The 26,618-nt window shown below is 45.5% G+C and overlaps 1 protein-coding gene across 1 annotated transcript in view; it reads left to right on the plus strand.

Annotated features, from left to right (window-relative positions):
- LOC129712842 (tyrosine-protein phosphatase non-receptor type 13-like) overlaps window positions 1-26,618 on the plus strand; it is a 212,237-nt gene that overhangs the window by 107,294 nt on the left and 78,325 nt on the right. The window contains exons 26-31 of the mRNA XM_055661561.1: window positions 2,622-2,799; window positions 4,825-5,033; window positions 6,423-6,527; window positions 8,306-8,682; window positions 19,970-20,294; window positions 25,791-25,961. Of these exons, the coding sequence (XP_055517536.1) occupies window positions 2,622-2,799; window positions 4,825-5,033; window positions 6,423-6,527; window positions 8,306-8,682; window positions 19,970-20,294; window positions 25,791-25,961 (1,365 nt within the window). The remainder of the gene's footprint in view (window positions 1-2,621; window positions 2,800-4,824; window positions 5,034-6,422; window positions 6,528-8,305; window positions 8,683-19,969; window positions 20,295-25,790; window positions 25,962-26,618) is intronic.

The following is a 26,618-nucleotide window of genomic DNA, read 5'->3' on the forward strand; positions in this document are numbered from 1 at the left end:
GGGGGATTGGAAAACTCGGAATGCATTGCCACTTTTCAAGTAAGGAGAGAGACCCAAAGAAGGTATCTATAGACCAGATAGCCTCACATCCATCATTGGAAAGATGCGGAAACCTGTTGGGGAGAATGTAACCATAGCAGGCTGAGAAAATCATAACCTAATCAATCATAGTCACGGTTTTATGGAAGGAATATCATGTTTGACAAATTTATTTGTGTTCTTTGAGGATGTAGCAAGCAGAGTGGATTAATCGGAATTAGTGTATTTGGATTTCAAAATTCATTCAATACTGTGCCTTACTGCGCGAGCTTAAGGAATTACACACAATATATTAGCATGGATAAAGGACTGGCTAATGAGTAACCAGAGATGGGAAAAGTAAGTTAACCAGAATTGTTAGAAAGATATAATGAATGGGATCAACACTGGGCCCCTCGTATTCAGACTATGTTCATGACATCAGGACATCAGGTGGAAACAATCTATTTTGTGGTGATGTAAAACACGAAATGAACAGGTCAGGCAGCACTTGTGGAGCAAATGGATAGGCGATGTTTCAGGGTTGGGACCCTATCTTAGACGGTCCGAATGTCAGGGGTTATGGGAAGAAGGCAGGAGAATGGGTTTGAGAGGGAATGATAGATCCGCCATGACTGAATGGCGCAGTAGACTTGATGGGCCGAATGGCCTGATTCTACTCGTAGTACTTATGAACTTATGAAGAAGAACTCTCCCAACCCAAAACATTGCCTGTCCATTTCCTCCGCAGATGCCTGTCTGACCCACTCAGTTACTCCAGCACTTTGTGTTTGGTTCAAGGTTCCTGCAGTTCCTTTTTGTCTCTCAAAGGGATGTGGTTGAGTTCAGTCAACAGGCAAACGTTTTGCTGATACTAGTGGACAAATGTTCGCTGGTCTTTATTGCATAGGAGTGGAGTAGAAATATATGCAAGTCTTGCTAAAACTGGACAAGAGTGATAATGTCTCATTTATGGACTGCAGAATTATGGAGAATAGTTGAGGCTGAAAGCGGAAAAGTTGTTACAATTTGATGAATTGAACCCACAGCTTTGATAACTCAGAAGTGAGGAAGCTACTGGTGGAGTCAATGTGAAGCCTGGGCCACAGTAGATGCTGGCAATGTGCAGAATGTTAAGCTGATATGTCCTAGACAGTATGATTGTGCTGGGAACTGCTAAAGCCAGTGATAATGTGTCGGTCCCTACGTCTGTGATATTGGATCAGTGTGGTACGGTCTGGGTTAAGCAAATGTTCTTTCACACTGGGAAATAAAAAGCAGCTGAATGCCAATTTGATCAGGAAAGCTTCACGTGTGCGTGAAAGGCTGATGATACCTTTCACGTTGTGACGCAGCAGGTCTGCTCGTGGACTGCCTCACCCCAGCTCTGTGTGTGTCCGATTTGCCAGATAACCTTTCAATTAAGCCTGCGATCTTAGTGAAGCGGAGCTGTCTCCAAGTGGAACCTTCTGCATCCAAAACTCTCCTCTCGTGGAGTCCGTGCCCTCTCCAACATCCCACCAGCTCGCCGCGCTTCAAAAAATATTCCCGTCACAGATAAAAAATAAAATATTCCAATGTTACTCCATAAAAATTAATTTCACTATTTCTGAAACAAAAACGTTCATGAATTGGATTTCCCTAAAGACCTAATGATAAATGGAAGGAATTTGGCCTCGATCCCGATGCTGTCTAACTTATTCAAGTGTCAGGAGTGAGATGTATTAGGTGGGTGTCAGCCGATCAACATTTGTGAACGACCCCATGAAATCACAAATTAAGTTATATTGTCAGGGTTATCTCTACAACCGGAGACAGGGTCAACTGGGAAAAGGCCGATTCCTTTGTCCGCATAGTGTACAGCCTGCAGAAATTTGCAGCAAGCACCCGTCATAATCTACACGTCATTTCAGGTTTCACTGTAAATCAGGTTGACATGGACCACGTGTACTGTCTGCAGAAGGGTCTCAACCTGAAACGTCGCCCATTCCTTCCATCCAGAGATGCTGCCTGTCCCGCCGAGTTACTCCAGCATTTAGTGTCCATCTTCGGTGTAAACCAGCATCTGCAGTTCCTTCCTGCACACTACACTCGTACCTGTTTTTTCCATTGGCGATTTTCAGCGGGAGGGCTATATCTTGCAGGGATGACACAAGGAACTGCAGATGCTGGAATATTGAGTAAAACGCGAAGCCCTGGAATAACTCAAGTGGGTCAGGCAGCATCTGTGGAGGGAATGGACAGGTGACACTTTGAGAGTCTGAAGAAGGGTCCTGACCAGAAACGCCACATCTATCCATTCCCTCCGCAGATGCTGCCTGAGCCTCCGAGTTGCTCCAGCACTTTGTGTATTTACTCAGAGAGGCGAGGGGATGTGAGGAGGGCTGATGTGGCGACATTGAGCTGGCTTGCGGACAATTCCCTCCACCGCTCTGTCAGTCTGAAGAAGGGTCACAACCCGAAATGTCACCCATCCCTTCTCTCCTGAGATGCTGCCTGTCCCGCTGAGTTACTCCAGCATTTTGTGACTACCTTCGATTTAAACCAGCATCTGCAGTTCTTTCCTTACACATGTTGTCTCTCCACCACTCCCTGTCTTCCAGGTGGTGCGGCTCGTTCTTGAGAGGGGACATCAGACAGCAGCTGAAGGTCCGGGCAATGGAAACCAACTGGGGCCCATTCACGCCGACAGCATATACTGGAAACAAGATGAATATCCTGACAACTCCATGGCAACCACCTCTACTACCAGGTCCAAGGACTACAGCTTTGTGACAGATGGTAGGGGCTGATGTTTACCAATTCACAAGTGTACTCGCATAGCCTTCCTGGCTGTTAAGGATCATTTATAATCCGTCTCCACAGCATAGAGTCTGTGTGGATAATTGTTAGACCTTACAGTAAGAGGCACCTCCTTCTTTTCAAACCCATTCCTTTAAACTTAATGGATGTGTTTAAGTTGCGCTTGACGCAGGTGTATTTGTGTCGTACAGTAATAATGACTATTTTGGAAATTTAATTTCATGCGAGGCAGTGTAAAAATATTTTTGAAAAACAATCAAATACTAGAGGGCAGGTGAGAGGGAGTCAGTTTAAAGGGGATAGCAGGGCACGTTTTTTTTCCCACAGAGGGTGGTGAGTGCCTGGAACACGCTGCTGGGGTTGAAGCAGATGTGTTAGTGGCATTTAAGAGACTTTTGGATAGGCACATGGATTTGCACGTGGACGGATATGGGTCATGTGTGGGTAGATGTGATGGTCTTGACATCAGCGCCAGAGACCCGGGATCGATCCTGACCACGGGTGCTGTCTGTACGGAGTTTGTACGTTCTCCCTGTGGCCACGTGAGTTTTCTCCAGGTGCCCTGGTTTCCCCCACACACACTCCAAAGACCAGCAGGTTTGTTGGTCAATTGGCTTTGGTGACAATAGTAAATTGCCCCGTGTGTGTGTTGAATAGGGCTAGTGTACGGGGGGGGGAGGGGGGTGATCGCTGGTCGGTGCGGACATGGTGGACTGAAGGGCCTGTTTCCCCGCTGTACCTCTAAAGTCCGAAGTCGAATCAGATGAAAGAACTATTCTGTATCTTGTCCCTTCAGGAGACTGTAACTTAGATATTGTAAAAAACATTCCGTCTCAGAAAAAGTCCAGTTCATTCTCCAGGACTGGTTTCTATTTAAACCTTTAAGATGCTGATTCCCGCTATTAAACACTAATATAAATTAATTCGAGTTGCAGTGGTGAGGTTGCTGCAGGGACGAATGTCTTCATAAACAGATACAGAGACATGCAGAATAATGAATATATTTCAGGGATACACGGTCCTGGCAGCATCACATGCATGAATTCATGGCATCCGGAAATTGTGAATAAATTGACACATAATGGGGAAATCAGCACTTCATCTCATATTGCACAGTTGGCTCCAAAGAACTGGTGGTGATCTGATTATATTTTAGTGGCACAGTGTATAATTATATCTGTGTAGGAAAGAATCGGAGGGAAGGAGGAATCACATGCATAAGACACAATATTGACAGACGGGATTACAGCAAGATTTTGAAGTGTTCAACGTTGAGGTCTTTGTTCTGCTGGAGATTATAATGCCATTACATGCCTATTAATGCTCCTCCAGATTCACGGACCGTTTCTTCCCGGCTGTTAGCAGGCAACTGAATCATCCAACTGCAACCAGAGAGCAGTGGTGGACTACTATACAGAAACCAGTCCAGGAGAATGAACTGGACTTTTTCTCTGCCAGGGAAAGTAGTTGAGGCCAGTTCATTGGCTATATTTAAGAGGAAATTAGATGTGGCCCTTGTGGCTAAAGGGATCAGGGAGTATGGAGAGAAGGCAGGTACAGGATACTGAGTTGGATGATCAGCCATGATCATATTGAATGGCGGTGCAGGCTCGAAGGGCCGAATGGCTTACTCCTGCACCTATTTTCTATGTTTCTTTGTCTATGTTTCTACTATCTACCTCACAGATGACCCTCGAACTATCCTTGATTGGACTTTGCTGGCTTTACCTTGCACAAATCTAATCCTCAGCATTCTGGATACAGTCACTGAATAGAAACGGACTTAAACCAGACATACAAACACATCCCTGACAAAGTTAGGTTAGATTTAGCCATAGAAACGTACTGTCCGAAATTAACTCCTACAATTCTCCGCACTGTAAGTGGCTCGATTGTAAGCATACATATATTGTCTTTCTGCTGACTGGAGAGCATGCAACAAAAGCTCTTCACTGAGCCCCGGTACACGTGACAATAAACTAAACAGAACACTATTGTTAACAGATAACACGTTTGAGGTGAAGATGAAGAAAAATTCCGGAGGTTTGGGATTCAGTTTCCTACAATGTGCATCAGCAGACGATCCCAGAGGGGGCTTGGTGAGAATAAAGAGACTGTTCCCGGGGCAGCCTGCAGAAGAGACGGGTCAGATGGAGGTTGGGGATGTCATCCTGGCCGTCAATGGAGCGGCAGTGAAGGGGCTGTCGTATCAGGTAAGTGGCTGACCAGCGACCAATGTGTTGTGAAATTGTAGGTACACAAAAATGCTGGTGAAACTCAGCGGGTGCAGCAGCGTCTATGGAGCGAAGGAGATGGGCAACGTTTCGTGCCGAAACCCTTCTTCAGAAATTGTGTCTGGAGAAGGGTTTTGACCCGAAACATCACCCATTCCTTCTCTCTGGAGATGCTGCCTGTCCCGCTGAGTTACTCCAGCTTTTTGTGTCTAACTTGTGCTTGTGTGAAATTAATAAACCTTTTTTCCAATGAAGGAGGCAATTCAAGAACCCCTTTTAACAAAATCTGAAAATCTTCATAATACTCAGCAGGTCGGGCAGCATCTCTGGAGAGAGAAACAAAGCTAATGTTTAAAGTTGATGACTTCTGATCAGAATTTTAGTTAGTTTAGTAAAACTGCGTGGAAACAGGCCCTTCAGCCCATCCTGACCATCCATCACCCATTCACACAAGTTGCATGTTATCCCACTTTCTCATCCGCTCCCTACACACCATGTGTAATTTACAGAGGCCAATTAGCCTTCAAACCCACACGTCTATGGGATGTGGGAGGAAAGCCGGGCACCTGATGGAAACCCACGCGGTCACAGGGAGAACATGCAAACTCCACACAGACATGACCCGAAGTCAGGTTTGAACCCGGATCTCTAGCAATGAGGTAGCAGCTTAATCAGCATTGCTACTGCACCGTGAGTGTGATTGAAACGCTAATATTTCCTTCTGATATTGATTCTTCAATAACTGTAGGAGGCTAATTCTAACACTGCATCGTACTTTAGTTCCGCATGGACTACCTGAGCCATTGGCGATTACGTTATTTATGATTCGGCCCGGCATTGGTCTTGCACTTTGTATTTGGAGCATGTAACTAATTACCACTCACCTATAACCGCAGGAGGATAAGATGCAACGAGTTGAGACATATGAGCGTATTAATGACACGGTATTGATATTGGAATATCAGATCCAATCGGCCATTAAAACATTAATTTTCTGTGCAGGAGAGTTGTAATCTAATCTATTCAACCCCCTTTCTTTAGTGAAAGGGTTTAACCTTCTTGCCGAGGTCACTGACTAGCTAAGCTAAGATTAATGATACTGCATTTCACTTTCAACTTGCTTGTCCCGTTTTGACTCCAGCATTATGTCCTTGTCAACACTTTAATGGTGCCCTGCTCCACTCCGTTCTGTCTTCGACAGCAGTTCTCCGACGTGCCGCTGAAAGAATCAGTGTGATTAATTGAAGGGAATGTAGTTCTACCCCGTGAATGATTGCGCACCTTTACCACAGCTGCCGAAACCGAGCGCGTGTAAGTAGATGGTATCGGATCGAGGTTCCTGCTCAACTCTTATCTCCCTTTCAACAGGAGGTGCTCCATCTCCTACGGGGAGCTCCCCCTGAAGTCACCATGAGGATGTGCAGAACGGCACCAGGATTCCTGCCTGAAATCGACCCCCCCCCCCAAATCTTGGTAAATGCATCGTACTGTAGACTAATGAGTTGGGGGGGGGGGTATATGCGTAGACTGCATTAAAGACCAGGGTTCGATTCCCATTTCTCCAGCGACAAAGCTAATAGACAAAATGCTCTCCCCACTGCACACAGGGACCTGAGCCTTATGTTTGAATGGACATTGGCCCCAGGACAGGCGGGGCAGACCTGGGACGCTCCCCCTGTGACCGCGTGGGTTTGCTCCAGTCGCTCCGGTTTCCTCCCACATATGTGTAGGATTGTAGGTTAATTGGTTTCTGTAATAATTGGCTCGTGTGTGTAGGTTAGAACGAGAATGCGGATCAATTTTGGTCTGCGCGGTTTTGCTGGGCCGAATGGCCTGTTTCAATGCTGTACCTCTAAAGAAAAAGCAAGGAGGCAGGACTAGTGAGATGTGACATCTTGGGCGGGAATGAGCCAGCTGGGCTGAAGGGCCTGTTTCCATGCTGGATGACTATTTGACGTGCAAGGCCAACAGCTACTGAACTCAGTGTTTAAGAAGGAACTGCAGATGCTGGAAAATCGATGGTAGACAAAAATGCTGGAGAAACTCAGCGGGTGCAGCAGCATCTATGGAGCGAAGGAAATAGGCAACGTTTCGGCCCGAAACCGAAGGGTTTCGGCCCGAAATGTTGCCTATTTCCTTCGCTCCATAGATGCTGCTGCACCCGCTGAGTTTCTCCAGCATTTTTGTCTAGCTACTGACCTCATCCTCTTCCACAAATTGAGATGTAGTGGCATTGGTATCAACAGTTGAGTATGACAAAACTCCATATTCCTGGGTATCAAAGATAGACATCTCCCCCTAGAGTTTAACCTGCTTACGGTGGCTCAGCGGTAGAGTTGCTGCCTTACAGCGCCAGAGACCCGGGTTCGATCCTGACTATGGGTGCTTGACTGTAGGGAGTTTGTACGTTCTCCCCGTGACCTGCGTGGGTTTTCTCCGACATCTTCGGTTTCCTCCCACACTTCAAAGACGTACAGGTTTGCAGGTTAATTGGCTTGGTATAAATGTTTAAAAAAATGTCCTTAATGTGTGTAGGATAGTGTTAATGTGCTTCTAAATCCCTCATCCAGTTTACTTCCTTCCAGGGCTAGGTTATATGGGCAAACTTTACAGCTGTGGAAATCCATTGACTTTTCTTTGTGATTGAGGTTATTCATGTATTTTGATGATGTTTTCACATGAGGAGTTACTGAGAGACATGCGTGTAATTCGAGTAAAGAGAGAGTACAGAGGAGATTTACTAGAATGTTGCCTGGGTTTCAGCAACTAAGTTACAGCGAAAGGTTGAACAAGTTAGGTCTTTATTCTTTGGAGTGCAGAAGGTTAAGGGGGGACTTGATAGAGGTCTTTAAAATGATGAGAGGGATAGACAGACTTGACGTGGATAAGCTTTTTCCATTGAGAGTAGGGAAGATTCAAACAAGAGGACATGATTTGAGAATTAAGGGACAGGAGGGGTAACATGAGGGGGAACTTCTCTACTCAGAGAGTGGTAGCTGTGTGGAATGAGCTCCCAGTGGAAGTGGTGGAGGCAGGTTCGATTTTATCATTTAAAAATAAATTGGATAGTTAAATGGACGGGAAAGGAATGGAGGGTTATGGTCTGAGTGCAGGTAGATGGGACTTGGTGAGAGTAAGTGTTCGGCACGGACTAGAAGGGCCGAGTTGGCCTGTTTCCGTGCTGTAATTGTTAATATGGTTATGTGTTATATGGTAATTCTGGGCCATGAGCCATGAGCCTGTTCTAAATGTTAACACTGAACATCGACAAAGTTGCCCACTGTCCGCCTTTCCTTTTGAAACGCCAGACTCCCATTGCATCGCCCATGAAAGAGTTGTCCGTGTTGAAGCCGCCCGAGCCGCAGTTGCCAGAGCTGCCAGCAGAGGGTGCTCCTCACCAGGGGGCAGAGGTTGGAGAATGGCCAAAAGGTCTCGGCTGGTCCCGAGACTCGGGCCATCACCAGCGGGGATTGGACACGGTCAACGAGGCCTCTGAACAGGAACAGCAATTCCAAGAGGTACCACTGGACGCCGCAAACTTGGAACTAGTCACTGCTCTTGCGGAAGACCTGAGGAAGAACTGCTACTCCGCCTGTGATGTACCTGTTGCCCAGGCACAGGCAGAGAGGTGAGCATCATTTGTCTGGGGTAGCCTCAAATACCCACACAGCACTTCAACACCAGAGAAGCACGGTGTGGCTGGAACATTCGCAATCTGCAAAAATATAATATCAAGTCTGCAGCATCTCTGGATAATAAGGAATAGGTGACGTTTCGGGTCGAGACCCTTCTTCAGACTGACCCTTCCTCACCCTTCTTACCCTACACTTGTACTGTGTGAAGAAGGGTCTCAACCCGTAAGGTCTCAACCCAAAACGTCGCCCATTCCTTCTATTCAGCATTTTGTGTGTATCTTTGGTGTAAAACAGTTCCTTCGATTTTCCAGCATTATACCTTCGATTTTCCAGCATCTGCAGTTCCTTCTTATTCCTTCGCTCCATAGATGCTGCCTCACCCGCTGAGTTTCTCCAGCATTTTTGTCTACCTTCGATTTTCCAGCATCTGCAGTTCCTTCTTAAACATCTGAAGTTCCTTCCTACACAGTAAACATCCAATACTTGCCTGGCCGTTCAAGGTGTTGTCTTTGTTCCCAGGTTGAGCTATTCATAGTGTACCAAAGGACACAAAGTGCTGGAGTAACTCAGCTGGTCAAGTACCATTCTGAAGATCATGGGCAGGTGATGTTTTTGGTCAGGACCCTTCTTCAGACTGATTGTGTGTGTGGGGGGTGAAGAAAGCTGGAAGAGAGGCAGGACAAAGCCTGGTATTTAATAGATGGACAACACAGGCGAGGGGGGGGAGATGGGACTGATAGGCAGATGGTTCGACTGAGCCAGAGATTAAAACAGGAGGTGTGAGATGAAGAGTTGCAAATTGTGAAGACAGAGGAAGGATTGTGGGGTGGAAGGGGAGAGGAGAATGGCCGTGAGTCCAGGTGGGTCACTGGGGAGGGATAGGTGAAGAGAGGAAAATGTGGGGGAGCAAGGGGAGGGAGAAGGCCGAGCTGTTCAAAGTTATCTGCGATGGGAGAATCCAATGTCCGTGCCGTTATGTTGTAAACTACCCAAGCGGTGGAGGTGTGTCTCCAGGTTGCCTGTGGTCTGACTCTAGCAATAGAGAAGGTCCAGGAATGGGCATGGGAATGGGAGTTAAAGTGGTTAGCACCCAGGAGATCCAGTAGGCCATGGTGGACCAAGCACTAATCTTCATAAAGGAAACCCGATTCTCTCCTCTCTCCTGTGTTGCACACTCCACCGACTGCCGATCATGCCACCTCCTGTGTGTGTAAGCTTCCAAAACACCCAGAGGTGGCACACATACAGTGCGACCAGAGGTAGTATTCAGCTGGCCATGACCTACATTCATTTATGATCATTGTAGCACCCTCGGGAAGCACGATGACCAGAACCTGGGTATAATGCAATAAGGCGGCACTGTGGTGCAGCGGTAGAGTTGCTGCCTTACAGTGCCAGAGACCCAGGTTCGATCCTGAAAGCTGTTTGTGTGGATTTGTACATTTTCCCCGTGACCTGCATGGGTTTTCTCTGAGATCTTCGGTTTCCTCCCACACTCCAAAGAAGTGCAGGTTTGTAACCTAATTGGCTTGGTAATATCGCAAATTGTCCCTCGTGTGTGTGTGTGTGTGTAGGATAGTGTTAATGTGCGGGGAGATGTCAGGGCAGACTCGGTGGGCCAAAGGGCCCGTTTCCATGCTGTATCTCTAAAATAAACTAGGTGAGGCAATTTGGCTTGGGGCGCTTCACAGAAGTATAAGCAGTTAAAAAAGGTATCTGGAGAAGGGTCTAAAGCCTTGGGCAAAATGGGGTGTCAGAGGTAAGGAGCTGGTGGAGATGCTGCTTAACGGCGGCAGAGACTCAGGTTCGAACCTGACCTCCGGCGCTGTGTGTGTGGGGTTTGCACGTTCTCCCTATGACCCCATGAGTTTCCTCCAGGTGATCCTGTCTCCTCCCACATCCCAGAGATGTGGGGGCTGGCTTTTGGCTTAATTGACCTGTATAAATTGACTCTAGTGTGCAGGGAGTGGATGAGAAAGTGGGACAGTTTTGGTCTCCAAATCTGAGGAAGGACATTATTGCCATAGAGGGAGTGCAGAGACGGTTCACCAGACTAATTCCTGGGATGTCAGGACTGTCTTATGAAGAAAGACTGGATAGACTTGGTTTATACTCTCTAGAATTTAGGAGATTGAGAGGGGATCTTATAGAAACTTACAAAATTCTTAAGGGGTTGGACAGGCTAGATGCAGGAAGATTGTTCCCGATGTTAGGGAAGTCCAGGACAAGGGGTCACAGCTTAAGGATAAGGATAAACCCTTTAAAACTGAGATGAGAAGAACTTTTTTCACACAGAGAGTGGTGAATCTCTGGAACTCTCTGCCACAGAGTGTAGTTGAGGCCAGTTCATTGGCTATATTTAAGAGGGAGTTAGATGTGGCCCTTGTGGCTAAGGGGATCAGGGGGTATGGAGAGAAGGCAGGTACGGGATACTGAGTTGGATGATCAGCCATGATCATATTGAATGGCGGTGCAGGCTCGAAGGGCCGAATGGCCTACTCCTGCACCTATTTTCTATGTTTCTATGTTTCTATAACATAGAACTGGTGCGATATGGGGGTCGATGGTCAGCGTGGACTCAGTTGGCCGGAGGACCTGTTTCCATGCTGTATCTCTAAACTAAAGGCTGAGAAACAAGTGGAGAAGCGGTGAGGGACTAGATTGCGGATGGCACAGCCCCCACTGTGGGGGTAGAAGTGACAGTCAAGGATACAATAAACGCAGCCTTTCACACCTGAGATTATTATTTTATTAATCCAAGCAAGCAGCGAATGGTTTACAAAACATAAGACTCATCAGCATTGTTACATGAAAAGAAAGTTACAACCCTTTGTGCAACATGTTCACTAAACTACCAAGCAACTCTGAATCAAAAAACTCATTGAGAGATAATTATAGAGTTGGCCTCTGCAGGATTCGATTGCTCAGTCAATACGGCTTCTACTCTATCATGTTAGGCGGGTGATGCATTTGCTGGGTTGTCAGGCATTGTGCGAGAGTGTGGTGTGTGTTGGTCTATCATTGACCATTTGTCAATGAACAGAACACAATCAGCCACCGCAGTCCCACCAACCTTTACATTATTGGGCAATAATGCAGGGCTGTCGCCATGAGATTGGGAATTAAATTGAAAGTTAGATTACACCTAAAGGAGAATGTGGTGAATCCATACTCTTTCCCATTTGAGTCTTTATCAATAATATGTTCAGTTCTGGTTCTAGCTGCTCACTATTCCTTCCAGATCAGATTAAAGCAGAGAACAGAATAAGGACAGCACGATGGCGCAGTGGTAGAGTTGCTGCCTGCAACGTCCGAGACCTGGGTTCGTTCCCAACTACGGGTGCTTGTGTGTACGGAGTTTGTACACTCTCCCCATGACCACGTGGGTTTTCACCGAGATCATCTATTTCCTCCCACACTCCAAAGACGTACAGGTTTGTAGGTTAATTGGCTAGTATAGGTATAAATTGTCCCTAATGTGTGTAAGATGGTGTAAATGTGCGGGGATCGCTGGTCGGCGAGCATGCGCTGGGCTGAAGGGCCTGTTTCCGCGCTGTATCTTTAAACTAAACTAAACTGAGAACAGCACAGGAACAGGCCCTTTGGCTCACAATGTCCAAGCCAATCATGATTCAGATTCAATTTTAATTGTCATTGTCAGTGTACAGTACAGAGACATCGAAATGCATTTAGCATCTCCCTGGAAGAGCGACATAGCAAATGATTTGAATAAATAATAATAAGTGTCCGGGGGGGGGGGGGTGGTGATTGGCAGTCACTGAGGTACGTTGAACAAGTTAAACTAATCTCTCCTGACATATCCCTCCATTCCCTGTACATCCTTGTACCTATCTAAACGCTACTTACACGCCACTATCGTATCTGCCCCCACCGCCATAATTGGCAGCGCGTTCCTTCTTCCCACCACTCTACATAACTAAACTTGCCTCATACTTCTTTTATACGTTGCCCTCCTTGTCTTCAAGCTGAGCCCTCCGGTCTCTGATATTTCCACCCAAGGTAAAAGGTTCCATCACAGATAGGAACGTGGGTAGGATGGGTTTAGAAGGATATAGTAGGTATGTTACAAAACCTACCTGAATCGTGGCTGAGCATCTGCCCCACCCCTTGTGTGTGATTTTGGCGCTGTTTGGAGGGGGCGGGTTTAAAACGCGATTTTTACTAGGCTGTTCCAATCGCAGATGTTCAGCCTAGTAAATCATTAACGGAGAATCGCTGCAAGACCCGGTCGCAAAAGCTATTATTAGTTTTATAGGCCTCGAATAATAGATATAATAGTTTTAAAAGCTCTCGTTCACTCCGCAACCTCTCGCAGCCCCAGGGTTTTATAAAGCAAACTATTAAAGGTATGTACCTTATTTTTACATTAAATGGGGCATATATATAACCCTGAATATCAAGTTATCTATAGCGAGTAGTTCATTTTGGGCTTTTTATATCCCGCAGTATTTTTCTCGGCATTTGAGGGCACTAATCCAGCGCGATGTCAACGTTCTAAACCAGCGCGTTCCACATGAACCCACTAGAAAGCCGATTTAAATGGGCATTTATTTACAGCAATTGAACACTAAATTCCTTCCATTTGGCCTATAAATTAATGTAAATTAGATATAAAAATCATGTTATATTGTGAATTATTTGTGAATAATCTTTGGACACAGGCTATTTAAAAATGTTAATCTTTCCTTAAGAAATGGGCTTTTGACTATCCAAGATCACAGCTTTTTTGTAATGTCCATTGAAAATCAATAGGGAACAAGATGCTAATTTCCGAGTATGAAAATGGCCATAACTTTTTTAATACTTGAGATATGAGAGTGAATTTGGTGTCAAATTAAACTTATTGTTATGCTTTATCTGATGGGATAAATTGCAGACTTGATTTTTAAAATCTCAAAATTTTGTAACATTGCTAGATATAGGCCAAATGTAGCCAGGCGGGACTGGTGTAGATAGGGCATGTTGGTCGGTGTGGGCAAGTTGGGCCGAAGGGCCTGTGTTCAAGCTGTATGACTCTGGCCTTATCTACCCTAAGTATGTCGCTGATAATGTTATAGATTTGTATCAGGTCTCTCCTCAGCCTCCAACGCTCATGAGCAAACAATCTAACTCTGTCTAACCTCTCCTTATAGATAATACCCTCTAATCCGGGCAGTATTCTGGCAAATCTCTTCTGCACCCTTTCCAAATCCTGCACATCCTTCCTGTAATGAGATGAGCAGAGCTGCAGACAATGCACCAAACATGGCCATTTTGGCTCCTTGTCTTCAGGCTCTGCTCACAGGTCTTTACTCCAGGGCTTGGTCTATATGTTGGGGCAGACTAACAGAGCTTGCCGGAGGCATGAGTGAGGGAAAGTGCATGGCACAACCTCCACGTGGAACAAATGCATAACGTGAATTAAGCAGAGTCGGTCACCTAGCTTTTTGCAATAAAGACAGAATATTGGGAAAGCGGTCAGGCAGCACCTGTTAAAGGAGAAGCAAAGTTAACGGAGCGGAGGGGGGAAGCACAGTGGCGCGGCTGGCCACTGCCTCACAGCGCCACAGACCCGTGTTCGATCCTGTCCTCGGGTGCTGTCTGTGTGGGATTTGCACGACCTCCCTGTGACCACACGGATTTCCTCCAGGTGCTCCGGTTTCCTCCCACATCACAAAGACGTGCGGATTTGTCAGTGAATTGGCCTCTGTAAATTTTCCCCGAGTAGCGATTGGATGGGAAAGTGGGATAACACAGAACGAGTATGAACAGGCGATCGATGGCCGGCATGGACTCGCCGTGTCAAAGGGCCTGTATCCATCCATATCCCTATAACTCTAAACAAAAACATTTCAAATCTTTCTGATGGCTTCCAAAGACCTCATTGCATTCATGATATATCATTGTCTTTTATCACATGAGTGCCTTGCACAACAATTTTCCCTGTGCTCAGAGGCCTGCTATTTGATTCAACAGATTCTCATGTTTCCCTATTACCTAGCGTCGCACATCAATGGCATTTCATTACCCAATAGAAAATTGGATCATCCAGTCTTGTGAAGCATTTCCATTGTCGCTCTTCCTATCCGCTCCATGTAGTAGCTCATAAACCCACAGCGACAATTGTTCGCAGAATGCTCTTGTGTTTTGGCAGATTTCAGACAGCAGTAATCAATCGCATCCCCAGTACAAATCATGAACTCACCCCCACACTACAAGATCCTACCGTTATATTTCACGGAGCTACCCGTTCCATCTTCCTGCTGATGACGGATGGATTTCAACACGTGCCGTTTGAAAGCCCATTTTCTCAGTACTCTGTCATGCAACTTGGTCGCTTACTGTTGCTGGATGAATTGCCTGCAACAGTAAAAGAGTCTGTTGTTTGTAGTTGTGACATAAAAAATAATATCTCCTCCAAAAATCCATTTGCAATTCGCCGACTAGATTAATAATTTTCAGGCAAGGAGCAAAATGTACTTTAAGTTCATAGGTGATAGGAGCAGAATCAGGCCATTTGGCCCATCAAGTCCACTCCGTCATTCAATCATGGCTGATCTATCTCTCCCTCCAAACCCCATTCGCTTGCCTTTACCCCATATCCCCTGATAAATGTTGTAAATAAGATTATTCTGTATCTTCACAAACGATGCTGTGTTTTTTTACTATTTATCAGCTCCGAAGAATTTCATCTTTATCTCAAAAGCTTTAACATCCCATTTTTCTTATTTTCTTTCTCTGCCTTTTCTCATTTATCTCCTTCTTTTATTTCCTCTGTGTTTGTCCTTGGACTCAATTCCTTGTTATTATTTACGTCTTCTGTGTCTGCAATCTCTTAACCGTGGAACTAAAGGGCCTGTCCCACTTGCCGTTATTTGCGCGCCATTTACGCGTCCTCCAAAAATGTGGTTGTGATGCACGGGTAGTGTGTGGGTAGCGCAGTGACGGGCGCATGGAGAGGCGTGGATGAGTGGGGAGTTGCGCACGGTATCGCGCGGCGCTCCATGATTTCGTGCTGCACAAAATCTTTGCGCACCACCGGCGTGGTGCATCGCTTAAGCACGCGGACGTACTGCGGTCGCACGCTGACGTCCTAACCTCGTACGTGTAGTGCGTGGTGATGCATGATTACGTCACCGTGCGTAACCATGAAAACTACGTGGTGAACATCAAAATACACTAAACCAGAAAGTGCAAAAGTGAATTGATGCTTCACTTACAATGACTGCTTGGGTCCCTGGATTGTGGGTAAGGAAGAGGTTAAAAAGACAATGTTGTATCTCCTACAGCTGGATGAATGAATGACATGAGAAGGGGTGCAGTTGGTAGAAATGGAAGAGCAAACCAGAGAAGTGATACAAAATGCTGGAGTAACTCAGCGGGACCGGCAGCATCTCTGGATAGAAGACATGGGTGAAGTTTCGGGTCAAGACCCTCTTCAGACTGAAGAAGAGTCTTGACCCGAAACATCATCCATTCCTTCTCTCCAGAGATGCTGCCTGTCCCGCTGAGTTACTCCTGCACTTTGTGTCTTTCTTCAATTTAAACCAGCATCTGCAGTTCCTTCCTACAGATTAATTTGGTCTGCAGCTTGCTACTTTTCATTCACCTCTTTTTTTGAATAGGGGCATTCCGTCTGCAGTTTTCCAATTGCTAGCACCACTCAAGAAACTGGAACATTTTAGAAAATCACCATAAATATCATAAACTGTGCAAATATCATAAACTGGGTATTCAAATGACGTCACGCGCTCCAGACGGCTGTGCTGACGCATGGAGACGCGTGATGACGCGCGCGATAGTCACGTAAACGACGGCCAAGTGGGACAGGCCCTTAACAGCCAGATTCATCCACTGAATACAAAAATAAATTAAAAAATGCAGTTGCTGGAAATCACAGTATGGTAGATAGTGAGAATGGTTATAAAAAATTGCAGCAGGATCTTGATCAGCTGGCAAATGGGCGAGGAATGATTACCTGAGATTAGCATGAGGAGTTGCATTTTGAGATGTCAAACCAGGGCAGGATCTTTACAGGGAATGGTAGAGCCCTGGGAAGTGTTGTCGAGCAAAGGAATCTAGGAGTGCAGATAGATTGTTCCTTGAAGTGGCATCACAAATAGATAGGGTGGTCATGAATGCTTCATCATTAAGAGTGTTGAGTATAGAATTAGGAGTGTTACATTAGTACGAGAGGTTGGTGAAGTCCCCTTTGATGTGTTATGTTCAGTTTTGGTCACCCTGCTATAGAAAGAATGTCATTAAGCTGGGAAGAATGCAGAGACGATTCTCCCTATACCTCGGGACTCGAGGGCCTGAGCTATAGGGATAGGTTGGACTTTCTCCCCGTGTCAGCATGGGTTTTCTCTGAGATCTCAGGTTTCCTCCCACACTCCAAAGACCGACATCTTTTTGGATTCATTGGCTTGACATAAGTGTAACTTGTCCCGAGTGTGTGAGATTGTGTTAATGTGCAGGGATCGCTGGCCTGTGCGGACTCGGTGTGTCTCTAATCCAAACTAAACCATTGTGAAATATAGTTTTTGTCAAATACATTAAGAAAGCACCCTCACTGGGAAAGGAGAAGAGAAAAACTGTCACCACAAGTAACATTAGTAGTTTCTTCACTGTCTTCAGCAAATGATCCCTTTAATTGATAGACCAATTTTATGTGTTACTTTTATATTTATGATCACGTTGGCATTTCCTGCAATGTTGCTCCATCTGTGTGTAGGGGCAATGAAATGTTGTAATGACAGAAGCACTGCTGAGTACAATGGACATCTTGTTCAAGGATATCATTATTTACTGCTAACCAAGCATTTTCTTCATGTTATGGCTGATGTTAACTGTTCGGTACAAACATTAATTCCAAGCCTGCAGACATCTTGCCTCTGATACAGTATGTCGACTTGCTAGACAGTTCCTCCTATTTATCGACTTTAGATTTTAGAGATACAGTGTGGAAAGAGGCATATCGACCCACCATGTCCCTGCCGACTAGCGATCACCCCTTACACTAGCACTATCTTACACACTAGACACAATTTACAATTTACAGAAGCCAATTAATCTGCAACTATGTACGTCCTTGGAATGTGGGAGGAAAGTAGAGCATCCGGAGAAAATCCATGCGGTCACAGGGAGAACGTACAAACTCCACACAGACAGCACCTGTAAATCAGATTGGAACTTGGATTTCTAGTGCTGCAACTACACTTCTGTGCCACTGAGCCATCCTAATAGCTCACTATGAGAAAAATATTAGCGTTGAAATTGAAGAGTGACAGAGATGTGCATTTAATGAGGTGCTGACACCAAGTGTCAATGCATTTCACAGCACAAGAAACTCATGTGTTGCAGCATGCGTGTCGCAAATAGCAAAGGCTGGTAATTGCTGGCAGGGCAACTATTCCATTTTATTCAAGGTTGATACAAAGTGCTGGAGTAACTCCGCGGGTCAGGCAGCATCTCTGGAGGAAAAGGATGGGTGCCTTTTTGGGATTGGGACCACTTCTGAATGTTCCTGGCCCGAAATATCACCCGAAACACCACCCATCCTTTTTGCTCCAGGGATGCTGCCTGACGCACTGAGTTACTCCAGCGCTTTTTGTCAATCTTCAGTTCATACCAGCATCTGCAGTTCCTTTCTACATATTCCATTGTATTGTCGCCTCTGAATGCTTGGTTAAACTCGCAGTTCACTGATGTAGGTTCACGAAGGAACTGCAGATGCGGGAACAATCGAAGGTAGACAAAAATGCTGGACGGGTGAGGCAGCATCTTCAGACTCAGATCAGACTGAGATCAGAATCTTCAGGTTCAGATGCTGCCTCACCCGCTGAGTTTCTCCAGCACTTTTGTCTATCTACCACTGATATAGGTTCAATAGGTTTACTGCTGTGAGAATTTCTATCAGTCTTTGCTGTGTGTATTATTCCCTGTTGATAGTTGCTTAATATTACATTGGTACATTAGGGAGTGATACGGCACAGAGGTTATTCAGCTCACCAGATCCAATCTGACGCCATGCATCCATTGACTCTAATCCTACAGTAACCCACATTCCTCACAACTCTCTGCAGATTCTACTACACCCCTACACATTGGGGGCAGCTTCCATGGGCCAACTCTACCGCTGCGCCACCGTGCCGCGCAACCTTCTTCCCCTGAACTTGAACCCAAAGCATTACTTTTAGTTCCGTCTGAAGTCTGAAGAAGGGTTTTGGCCCGAAACGTTGCCTATGTCCTTCGCTCCATAGATGCTGCCTTACCCGCTGAGTTTCTCCAGCACTTTTGTCTACCTTTGATTTTCCAACATCTGCAGTTCCTTCTTAAACACTTTTAGTTCCACCAGTACCTATCTGAGATCATGTTCCCCGGAGGTCAACTTCTGGATTTCAGAGGCACAGAGGATTTCAGAAGGACACAAATAACCTCACTGCAATTCTAGTACGGTATAGATTTTAGCAAATACATTATGAAAGTGGAAACAAAAAATTATTAAGGATTTAGAAAGTTCCCAAGAGAACATTGCAAAGTGCTGCCTCGGATTTTTGTATTGATTAATATTAATTGTCATACAATGAAAAATGTAATTATTGAGATTGTGGAATAATTTCTTGCTTAGATTGTAACTGAAGTTCACTGTCACAGCTGTGTAGAAGTACAGACCATTACATCTTTACTGTTCCCCACACTTAACATGTAAATTAATTATGATGTCAAGTAATTGATGGCTTTGTCTACAAGGATTTTAATTCCTGTGTATTTTCTAACTATCACTTCTTTGAAAAAAAATCGTCTAAATAAACCAAAATGAGCTTCAGTTCAGTCTAGTTTAGAGAAACAGCGCGGCAACAGGACCTTCGGCCCATCGAGTCCGCAGTGACCAGTGATCCTCGCACAATAACATTATCCTACACTAGAGACAATTTTAGCATTTATACCAAATAAAATTAACCTACAAACCTGTGTGTGGGAGCGTGGGGAGAAACTGAAGTTCTCAGAGAAAACCCACGCAGGTCACAGGGAACACGTACAGACTCGGTACCGACAGCACCCGTTGCCAGGATCGAACCTGGTTCTCTGGCACTGTGAGGCAGCAACTCTACCGCTGCGCTACCCTGCCGCCCTAACATTGTTGGACCTGCATTCGCTCACAACATTTAATTTAATTACAACTTCACGTCCAATCTCAATGAGAAGCTGCGCTTCCAATCTTGTTGGGTGGGTCTTCGCTGTTTTGCACCCCGAATAACATTTCTTTGCAATTCCCAGCTTCCGATGCAGCGTGACTGGGGAACGAGATTCCAGGTTGCCAGTCTACTTCTACAAGCCCGAAGTGTCGTCGCCCACGCCCGTGGATGAAGAGTACCTGACCATCAGCTCAACGTCCTCAATGTGCGAAAGCCCGGACAGTCAAACACCCAACGGGCCCACCATCAAACCTCGCATCAACGTGCCTTCCCCAGAGCCTTCGGGAGCTGCAGAGAAAGACACGAATGTTAAAGCTGAGTGGGAAGATTTCGAGGAGATAGATTCTGAAGCGGAAGTGGGATCAAGGAACGAAGATGATGATGATGATGATGAAGATCCAAAATTAGTAAGTGTGGCATGATGTGGTTCTGTAAAACGATAGATGTTTTACACTGTTCACCACGTTATAGCGCACTTGCTGGTAGTGTACTAGTCTTTCTGAATGTCTATGCATCAAGAATGAATGGACTAGACTTCTCCCAGATGTGGCACAAATCTTCTCTTCAGATTTTAAAAGTACACTCCCAAAATTATATGAGTTGATGCTCAGCCTTTTTATAACGTCAGTATTACTGGAATTATGTCCGAATATTCAGTGGAGAACGGCTTCTTGTAACGATAGCATTTCAGAGTGATCCCGTTTGTAAAGAAATAGATTAAAAGCAATTAATTCCAGAGGTAATTGAAAACCTTGAACTCAATAGATCAAGGAAATATATTTTTTATAAATTCTGTGTTAATTTTGGTAAACCGTTGTATAATGCTACTATGAGGAGAGAAATTGCAAGGAGTAAATGTGCAGTTCTGATTTTGCATCAACAGTGTCTCGAGTACTGTCTTTTTGTTGGCAGTTCCGCACCACACTAGGTTACCAGCAAAGGGCAACCATTTTATACTCAGAGTAGCAAAATGGCTGCCTCTGACACCAACAGTGAACAGGGCACTTATGCAAACTCAGGGGTGACACAAAGCTTCTGCAGCAATCACTGCAGAATTATGTCAAAATCTTAGCATCAGGTCATCAGTGATAGGAGCAGACTTAGGCCATTCGGCCCATCACGTTTACTCTGCCATTCAATCATGGCTGATCCATCTCTCCCTCCTAACTCCATTCTCCTGCCTTCTCCCCATAACCTGTGATACCCGTACTAATCAAGAATCTTGTCATGAATATATCCACTGACTTTGCCCCTACAGTCTTCTAGAAACATAGAAATTAGGTGCAGGAGTAGGCCATTCGGCCCTTCGAGCCTGCACCGCCATTCAATATGATCATGGCTGATCATCCAACTCAGTATCCCGTACCTGCCTTCTCTCCATACCCCCTGATCCCCTTAGCCACAAGGACAAACTATTTCACAGATTTACCACCCTCTGACTAAAGGAATTCCTCCTCATCTCTTTCCTAAATGAACATCCTTTTTTTTCTGAGGCTATGACCTCTAGTCCTAGAGTCTCCCACTAGTGGAAACATCCTCTCTACATCCACTCTATCCAAGCAGTTCACTATTCTGTACACTTCAGTAAGGTCCCCCCTCAATCTTCTAAACTCCAGCGAATAAAGGCCCAGTGCCATCAGAACACTCATCATATGTTAATCTACTCATTCCTGGGATCGTTCAGTTTAGTTAGTTTATTGTCAGGTGTACCGAGGTACAGTGAAAAGCTTTTGATGAGTGCTCACCACGCAAGATGATATGGGGATCTCCTGGTCAATCTGCCGTCATTCCCCAGTTGAAACGTAGAACAGGAACACACTGTGGAAACTTGATACCTGTATTTTTTCCAGTTTAACAAGAAGGATCTGGGTGTTGGAAGCTCAACTAATTCTGGGTATCTTGGGTTTACCTACCATAATAGTTCATTAATTGTTGTCCTACTGTTGTTTTTAAATAATATTCTTATTTCAAATAATTTGGACACCCTCTGGTTGAGGTACCCAAGTGGGGAAAAAAGATCTCACCTGGGTGACCGACAGAACTGATTGGCATCGATGGTGGCTGATAGCATGGGATGATATGGTGATAAGGTCATGGCTTGCACATACTGTAGCTCTTCAAGGAAACAGATGGACAGATGCCCCTCTCTGCTCTACTGACGAGGCTTAATGATCAGCACTGGGAATAGGGTTGCCATTTGTGTGGTATTTGCCAGGACATCCTGGGCTAAATTGGTTTGTCCCACACTGGACTGCCCTTGTCCTGTATATTGACTGCTACTGCTCGGGTCCAGGGGACTGTGCAGCAACAGCTCCTCGTCCATGGTCGACAGCCCGGCTAGCTGTCCGACATTTGGACCTTAGCTTACCGCCGACACCGCCACCACTCCTTCTCATGGCCGATCAGTGGTTCATGAGTTGAATGGGGCGCCGGACTTTGCGCGCGATGGCACGCGGGCCAAAACTCCTCAGCTGGCCCGCCGGCTGGGCTTTGTGTGCAGTCCAGCACCCGAGCCAACTCATCATTCACCCAGCCAAGGCCAAGGCTGTCAACAAATTGCCGTCGGGAATTTGCCCCGTATTTTGACCCTTTGTACCTTATTTGGGTGAGAAAGTTGCCAACCCTAAACACAGAGCCATTTTCCATGAAAATAAGGTGACCTTTCATAACTCACTTTGTTCTGACTGAAATGAAATTAAATTTATATTAACTTGAGTAGACTTTATGATATGAATTTATATCACTGATCCCATTATTACTGAAAGAGATAGTGCTTTATAGATCGGTTCCACCTACATTTCCCTCTGGTAATATTAATATCTTTATAATTATTTCACTGTTTGCCTTTTCATCTGTTACTGGTCTGAGCTCACGTTGTGTGAGGATTGCAGTCTGGAGAGCAGTTTTGAAATCTCCATCCCACCATATTCGGGAATTGATCATTTCATATGATACCTGGTTTGAAAAATATCTTTATGTTGAGCCTGGTGTCATTTGTTTTAATGAAGTTATCATTGCTGGCTGGCCTGCTACTGTCTGTTGCATTGGCCATTGGCAGCTGTGGGCTGTGCGTGATCCAGTTGGCCATCTTATTACCCGTGAGATAAGCAGAGAGTGGGAAGGAAATATTCAGCCATGTAAAACGTTGTAGCAGAGTGCGATCAGATTAAATTGTATATGCACGCATTTGGAAAGTAATGATTGGCAACAGGAACTCTGCTTGGTTCCAGGGACTAAGCTTATTTTCATAAGTCATAGGAGCAGAAATAGGCCATTCAGCCCATCCAGTCTACTCCGCCATTCAATCATGGCTGATCTATCTTTCCCTCACAACCACATTCTCCCCATAACCCGTGAAATCCCCTTACTCAGGCAGCATCTTGGTGAATCTCCTCTACACTCCCTCCACCGTGATCACAAGCTGTTGCTGAACAGAACTGCTGGCAGTACTCCAAGACAGACACAAAAAGCTGGAGTGACTCAGCAGGACAGGCAGCATCTCTGGAGCGAAGGAATGGGTGACGTTTTGGGTCGAGACCTTTCTTCAATGGGATCTCTTCACTAGTTCTACAGTACATAAGAATGAGAGGGGGTCTTATTAAAACATATACAGTAAGATTATTAAGGGATTGGACACGTTAGAAACAGGAAACATGTTCCCGATGTTGGGGGAGTCCAGAATCAGGGGCTACAGTTTAAGAATAAGGGGTTGGTCATTTGTTACAGACACAAAGTGCTGGAGTAACTCAGATAGTCAGGCAGCATCATTGTGAACATGGTTGGGGAACGTTTCGGTTCGGGACCCTTATTCAGACTGATTGCCGACAACATTGAAAGTTGCCACCTTCACCTCTTCCTCACTGACCAATCCTGATGTAGCTATGGCTGTTTCTCATATATTTCATGTATTATCTTACTTCCCATATGATATAGATGGAGGCCATTCAGCCCGTTGATTCTAAGCCAGCTGTCAGTGCAATCCACTCCTTCTGTTCCACTCCTTCATTTAATTCCCTTTAGCCCATTCTCTCTCAAATGTACCTTGATTCCCCATCATTGCACAAGTCCACGACCATTTAGGGCAAACACATGTATCTCCATCTTTTACAAATGTTACCAACCATTGCATTCCACCACACACAATACATCCCAACACCAAGTACACATCATTCACATACACGTCGCTTCCACAACTCACAAGTCTACCATTGTCCAAACACACAGGTATAGTGATAACACACAAATCTACCATCTTCCAACAATACACAAGTTGCCCACACTCATCCACCAACAAACAGGTTATAGAGACAACACACAGGTTGCCTACCACAATCCATCAACACACGTTATGGCAGAAACACACACATTATCTGTTTCATCCATCAACACATATTGCACACCCAACAGCTGTTTGATTTTGGGTGGAAACTGGAGAACCCGGGGAAAACCTAGATCACAGGGAGATGTAGCTGGATCTGGATGGACCCATGTTGTTAGAGATGTTCAACAGTGTACAATTGCTTGCTCACACTACCAGAACACAGGGCGATCCTGAAGATGGAAACATCATGTTGGGAATGTTGCACGTTCTTTTCAACCACTGCACATACACTCACCCTGTTATTGAGGGGTTCACTGTTCGATCTCAAATCAACTTTCTTTGCAGTCTACCCTGCAAGATCAACAACTTTATTTAGACAGAGCCTTCAATGTTGGCTGGTTCACAGGAGTGTTATCAGAACCAGCATCGACAGTGGCCTGACTGAGGAAATGTTAGTTCAGGTGATAGACACAAAATGCTGGAGTAACTCAGCGGGTCAGGCAGCATCTCTGTAGAAAATAAATAGGTGATGTTTCAGGTCGTAAAACTTCTTCAGACTGAGTCAGGGGAGAGGGAAACTAGAGGTATGAAAAGGTTCAGAACAAATAGAGCCGGCACTGATGAGCATGGGAAGGTGGAGCCCACATTTGGTGTTTCAGTTGGCTTTAAGAAGCTCAATAACTCCATGTAGTGGCAATTTCCATCTTGTCCCTACTCTGCAGGTGAGGAGAGGGCTTTTGGGCCTGGAAAGGTGCCCAGATCTAGACTGCTGGGGAAGTGATCCTCCAACAATTGATCCTCATGTTTGAACCTGCTCACACCATCAGAAATGTAATCTGTGTATCGTACCTTTAATCCAATGAACTTTGGAGGACCATCAGCAAACCTTAACTAAACCACACAGGAGTGATGGGGTCATGCAACCTGGAAACAGGCCTTTCAGCCCAAATTATCCATGCTGACCAAGATGCCCCATCTTCACTAGTCCCACCTGGTCATGTAAGGCCTATATCCCTCTAAACCTTTCCGATCCGAAGATGGTGAAATCCAAGAATAGGATAGTTTTAAGGAGCATCTGTATAGAGTGATAGAACAGGCACTTTGGCCCAACCAACATTTATGCCAACCATCAACACTAGTCCCATTTACTCGCATTAGAGTGAAGAATCATGACGAACAAGGGGATTTGGAGAGGAGATTCCACACATTAGGGCCCAGCCAGATGTTACCATAGTTACCAAATGGTGGAGGGATGAAGGATGGGATAGGCCAAGAGACTGCACACAATTATGTATGGGAGCACAGGTCTTAGTGTGGGTAAGGAGACCGAATTGCTGCACTCTCAACATTTGGAATCGGGTCAATGAATGAATCAAACATCATGTAGGTTCTCGCAAAGACATAGTGTCGAGTGGAAGGGAAAGGAAATGGCAGGTCACCTGCATACAAGGTGCCTTAATACACAGGTACCTTCAACAATGGAAATCCCCAAGTTGTCTTGGATCTGTGCCGCGGGCATGGCGGGTGCGATTGGATCAGGGTGTATTCATTGTCATTGTCACACGCTGATTCCTTTCTTTAGCCCATAATACGAGAATATGAGATGTACGTAAACTTGAAGAAAAATAAGAAGGGGAGTCTGGGTTTCACCATGGTGCGCAGTAAACTGGACAACTGCTACTACATCCGCAGTGTGCTGGACAACCCCGCCAAGGCCGACGGCAGACTAAGAGCGGGAGACAGGCTCATTACGGTAAGGGTAGATATGTACCCATTCTGCATCCGAGTTATTAGTGTATAAGTCTCGACTGTGACCTGTTGGTGATAAATAAAGTGGGTGGGGGGAGGGTCATACAACTTACAGCCTGGGGCAGCACATTAATGGGGCTGATAGAGCTGCTGCCTCACAATGCCACTGGCCCAGGTTTGATCCTTACCTCGGACGCTGTTCTATGTGGAGTCTGCACGTTCCCCCTGTGACCACGTGGGTTTCCTGCGGGTGCTCCGGTTTCCTCACACATCACAAAGCGGCGCAGGTTTGTAGGTTAATTGGCCTCCGTAAAATTGCCCCAAGTTTGAGAGAAAGTTAGATATCAGTGTGAGGGAGTGACTGATGGTCGGTGTGGACTTGGTGGGCAAAAAGGCCCTGTTTCCATGCTATATCTTTAAACCAAACTAACTGTATGACACAAACTAAGTTTTTCACACAGAGAGTGGTGAATCTCTGGAACTCTCTGCCACAGAGGGTAGTTGAGGCCAGTTCATTGGCTATATTTAAGGGAGTTAGATGTGGCCCTTGTGGCTAAAGGGATCAGGAGGTATGGAGAAAAGGCAGGTACGGGATACTGAGTTGGATGATCAGCCATGATCATATTGAATGGCGGTGCAGGCTCGAAGGGCCGAATGGTCT

The sequence above is a fragment of the Leucoraja erinacea genome, chromosome 34 (assembly GCF_028641065.1).
Source record: "Leucoraja erinacea ecotype New England chromosome 34, Leri_hhj_1, whole genome shotgun sequence".
Taxonomy (NCBI): domain Eukaryota; kingdom Metazoa; phylum Chordata; class Chondrichthyes; order Rajiformes; family Rajidae; genus Leucoraja; species Leucoraja erinaceus.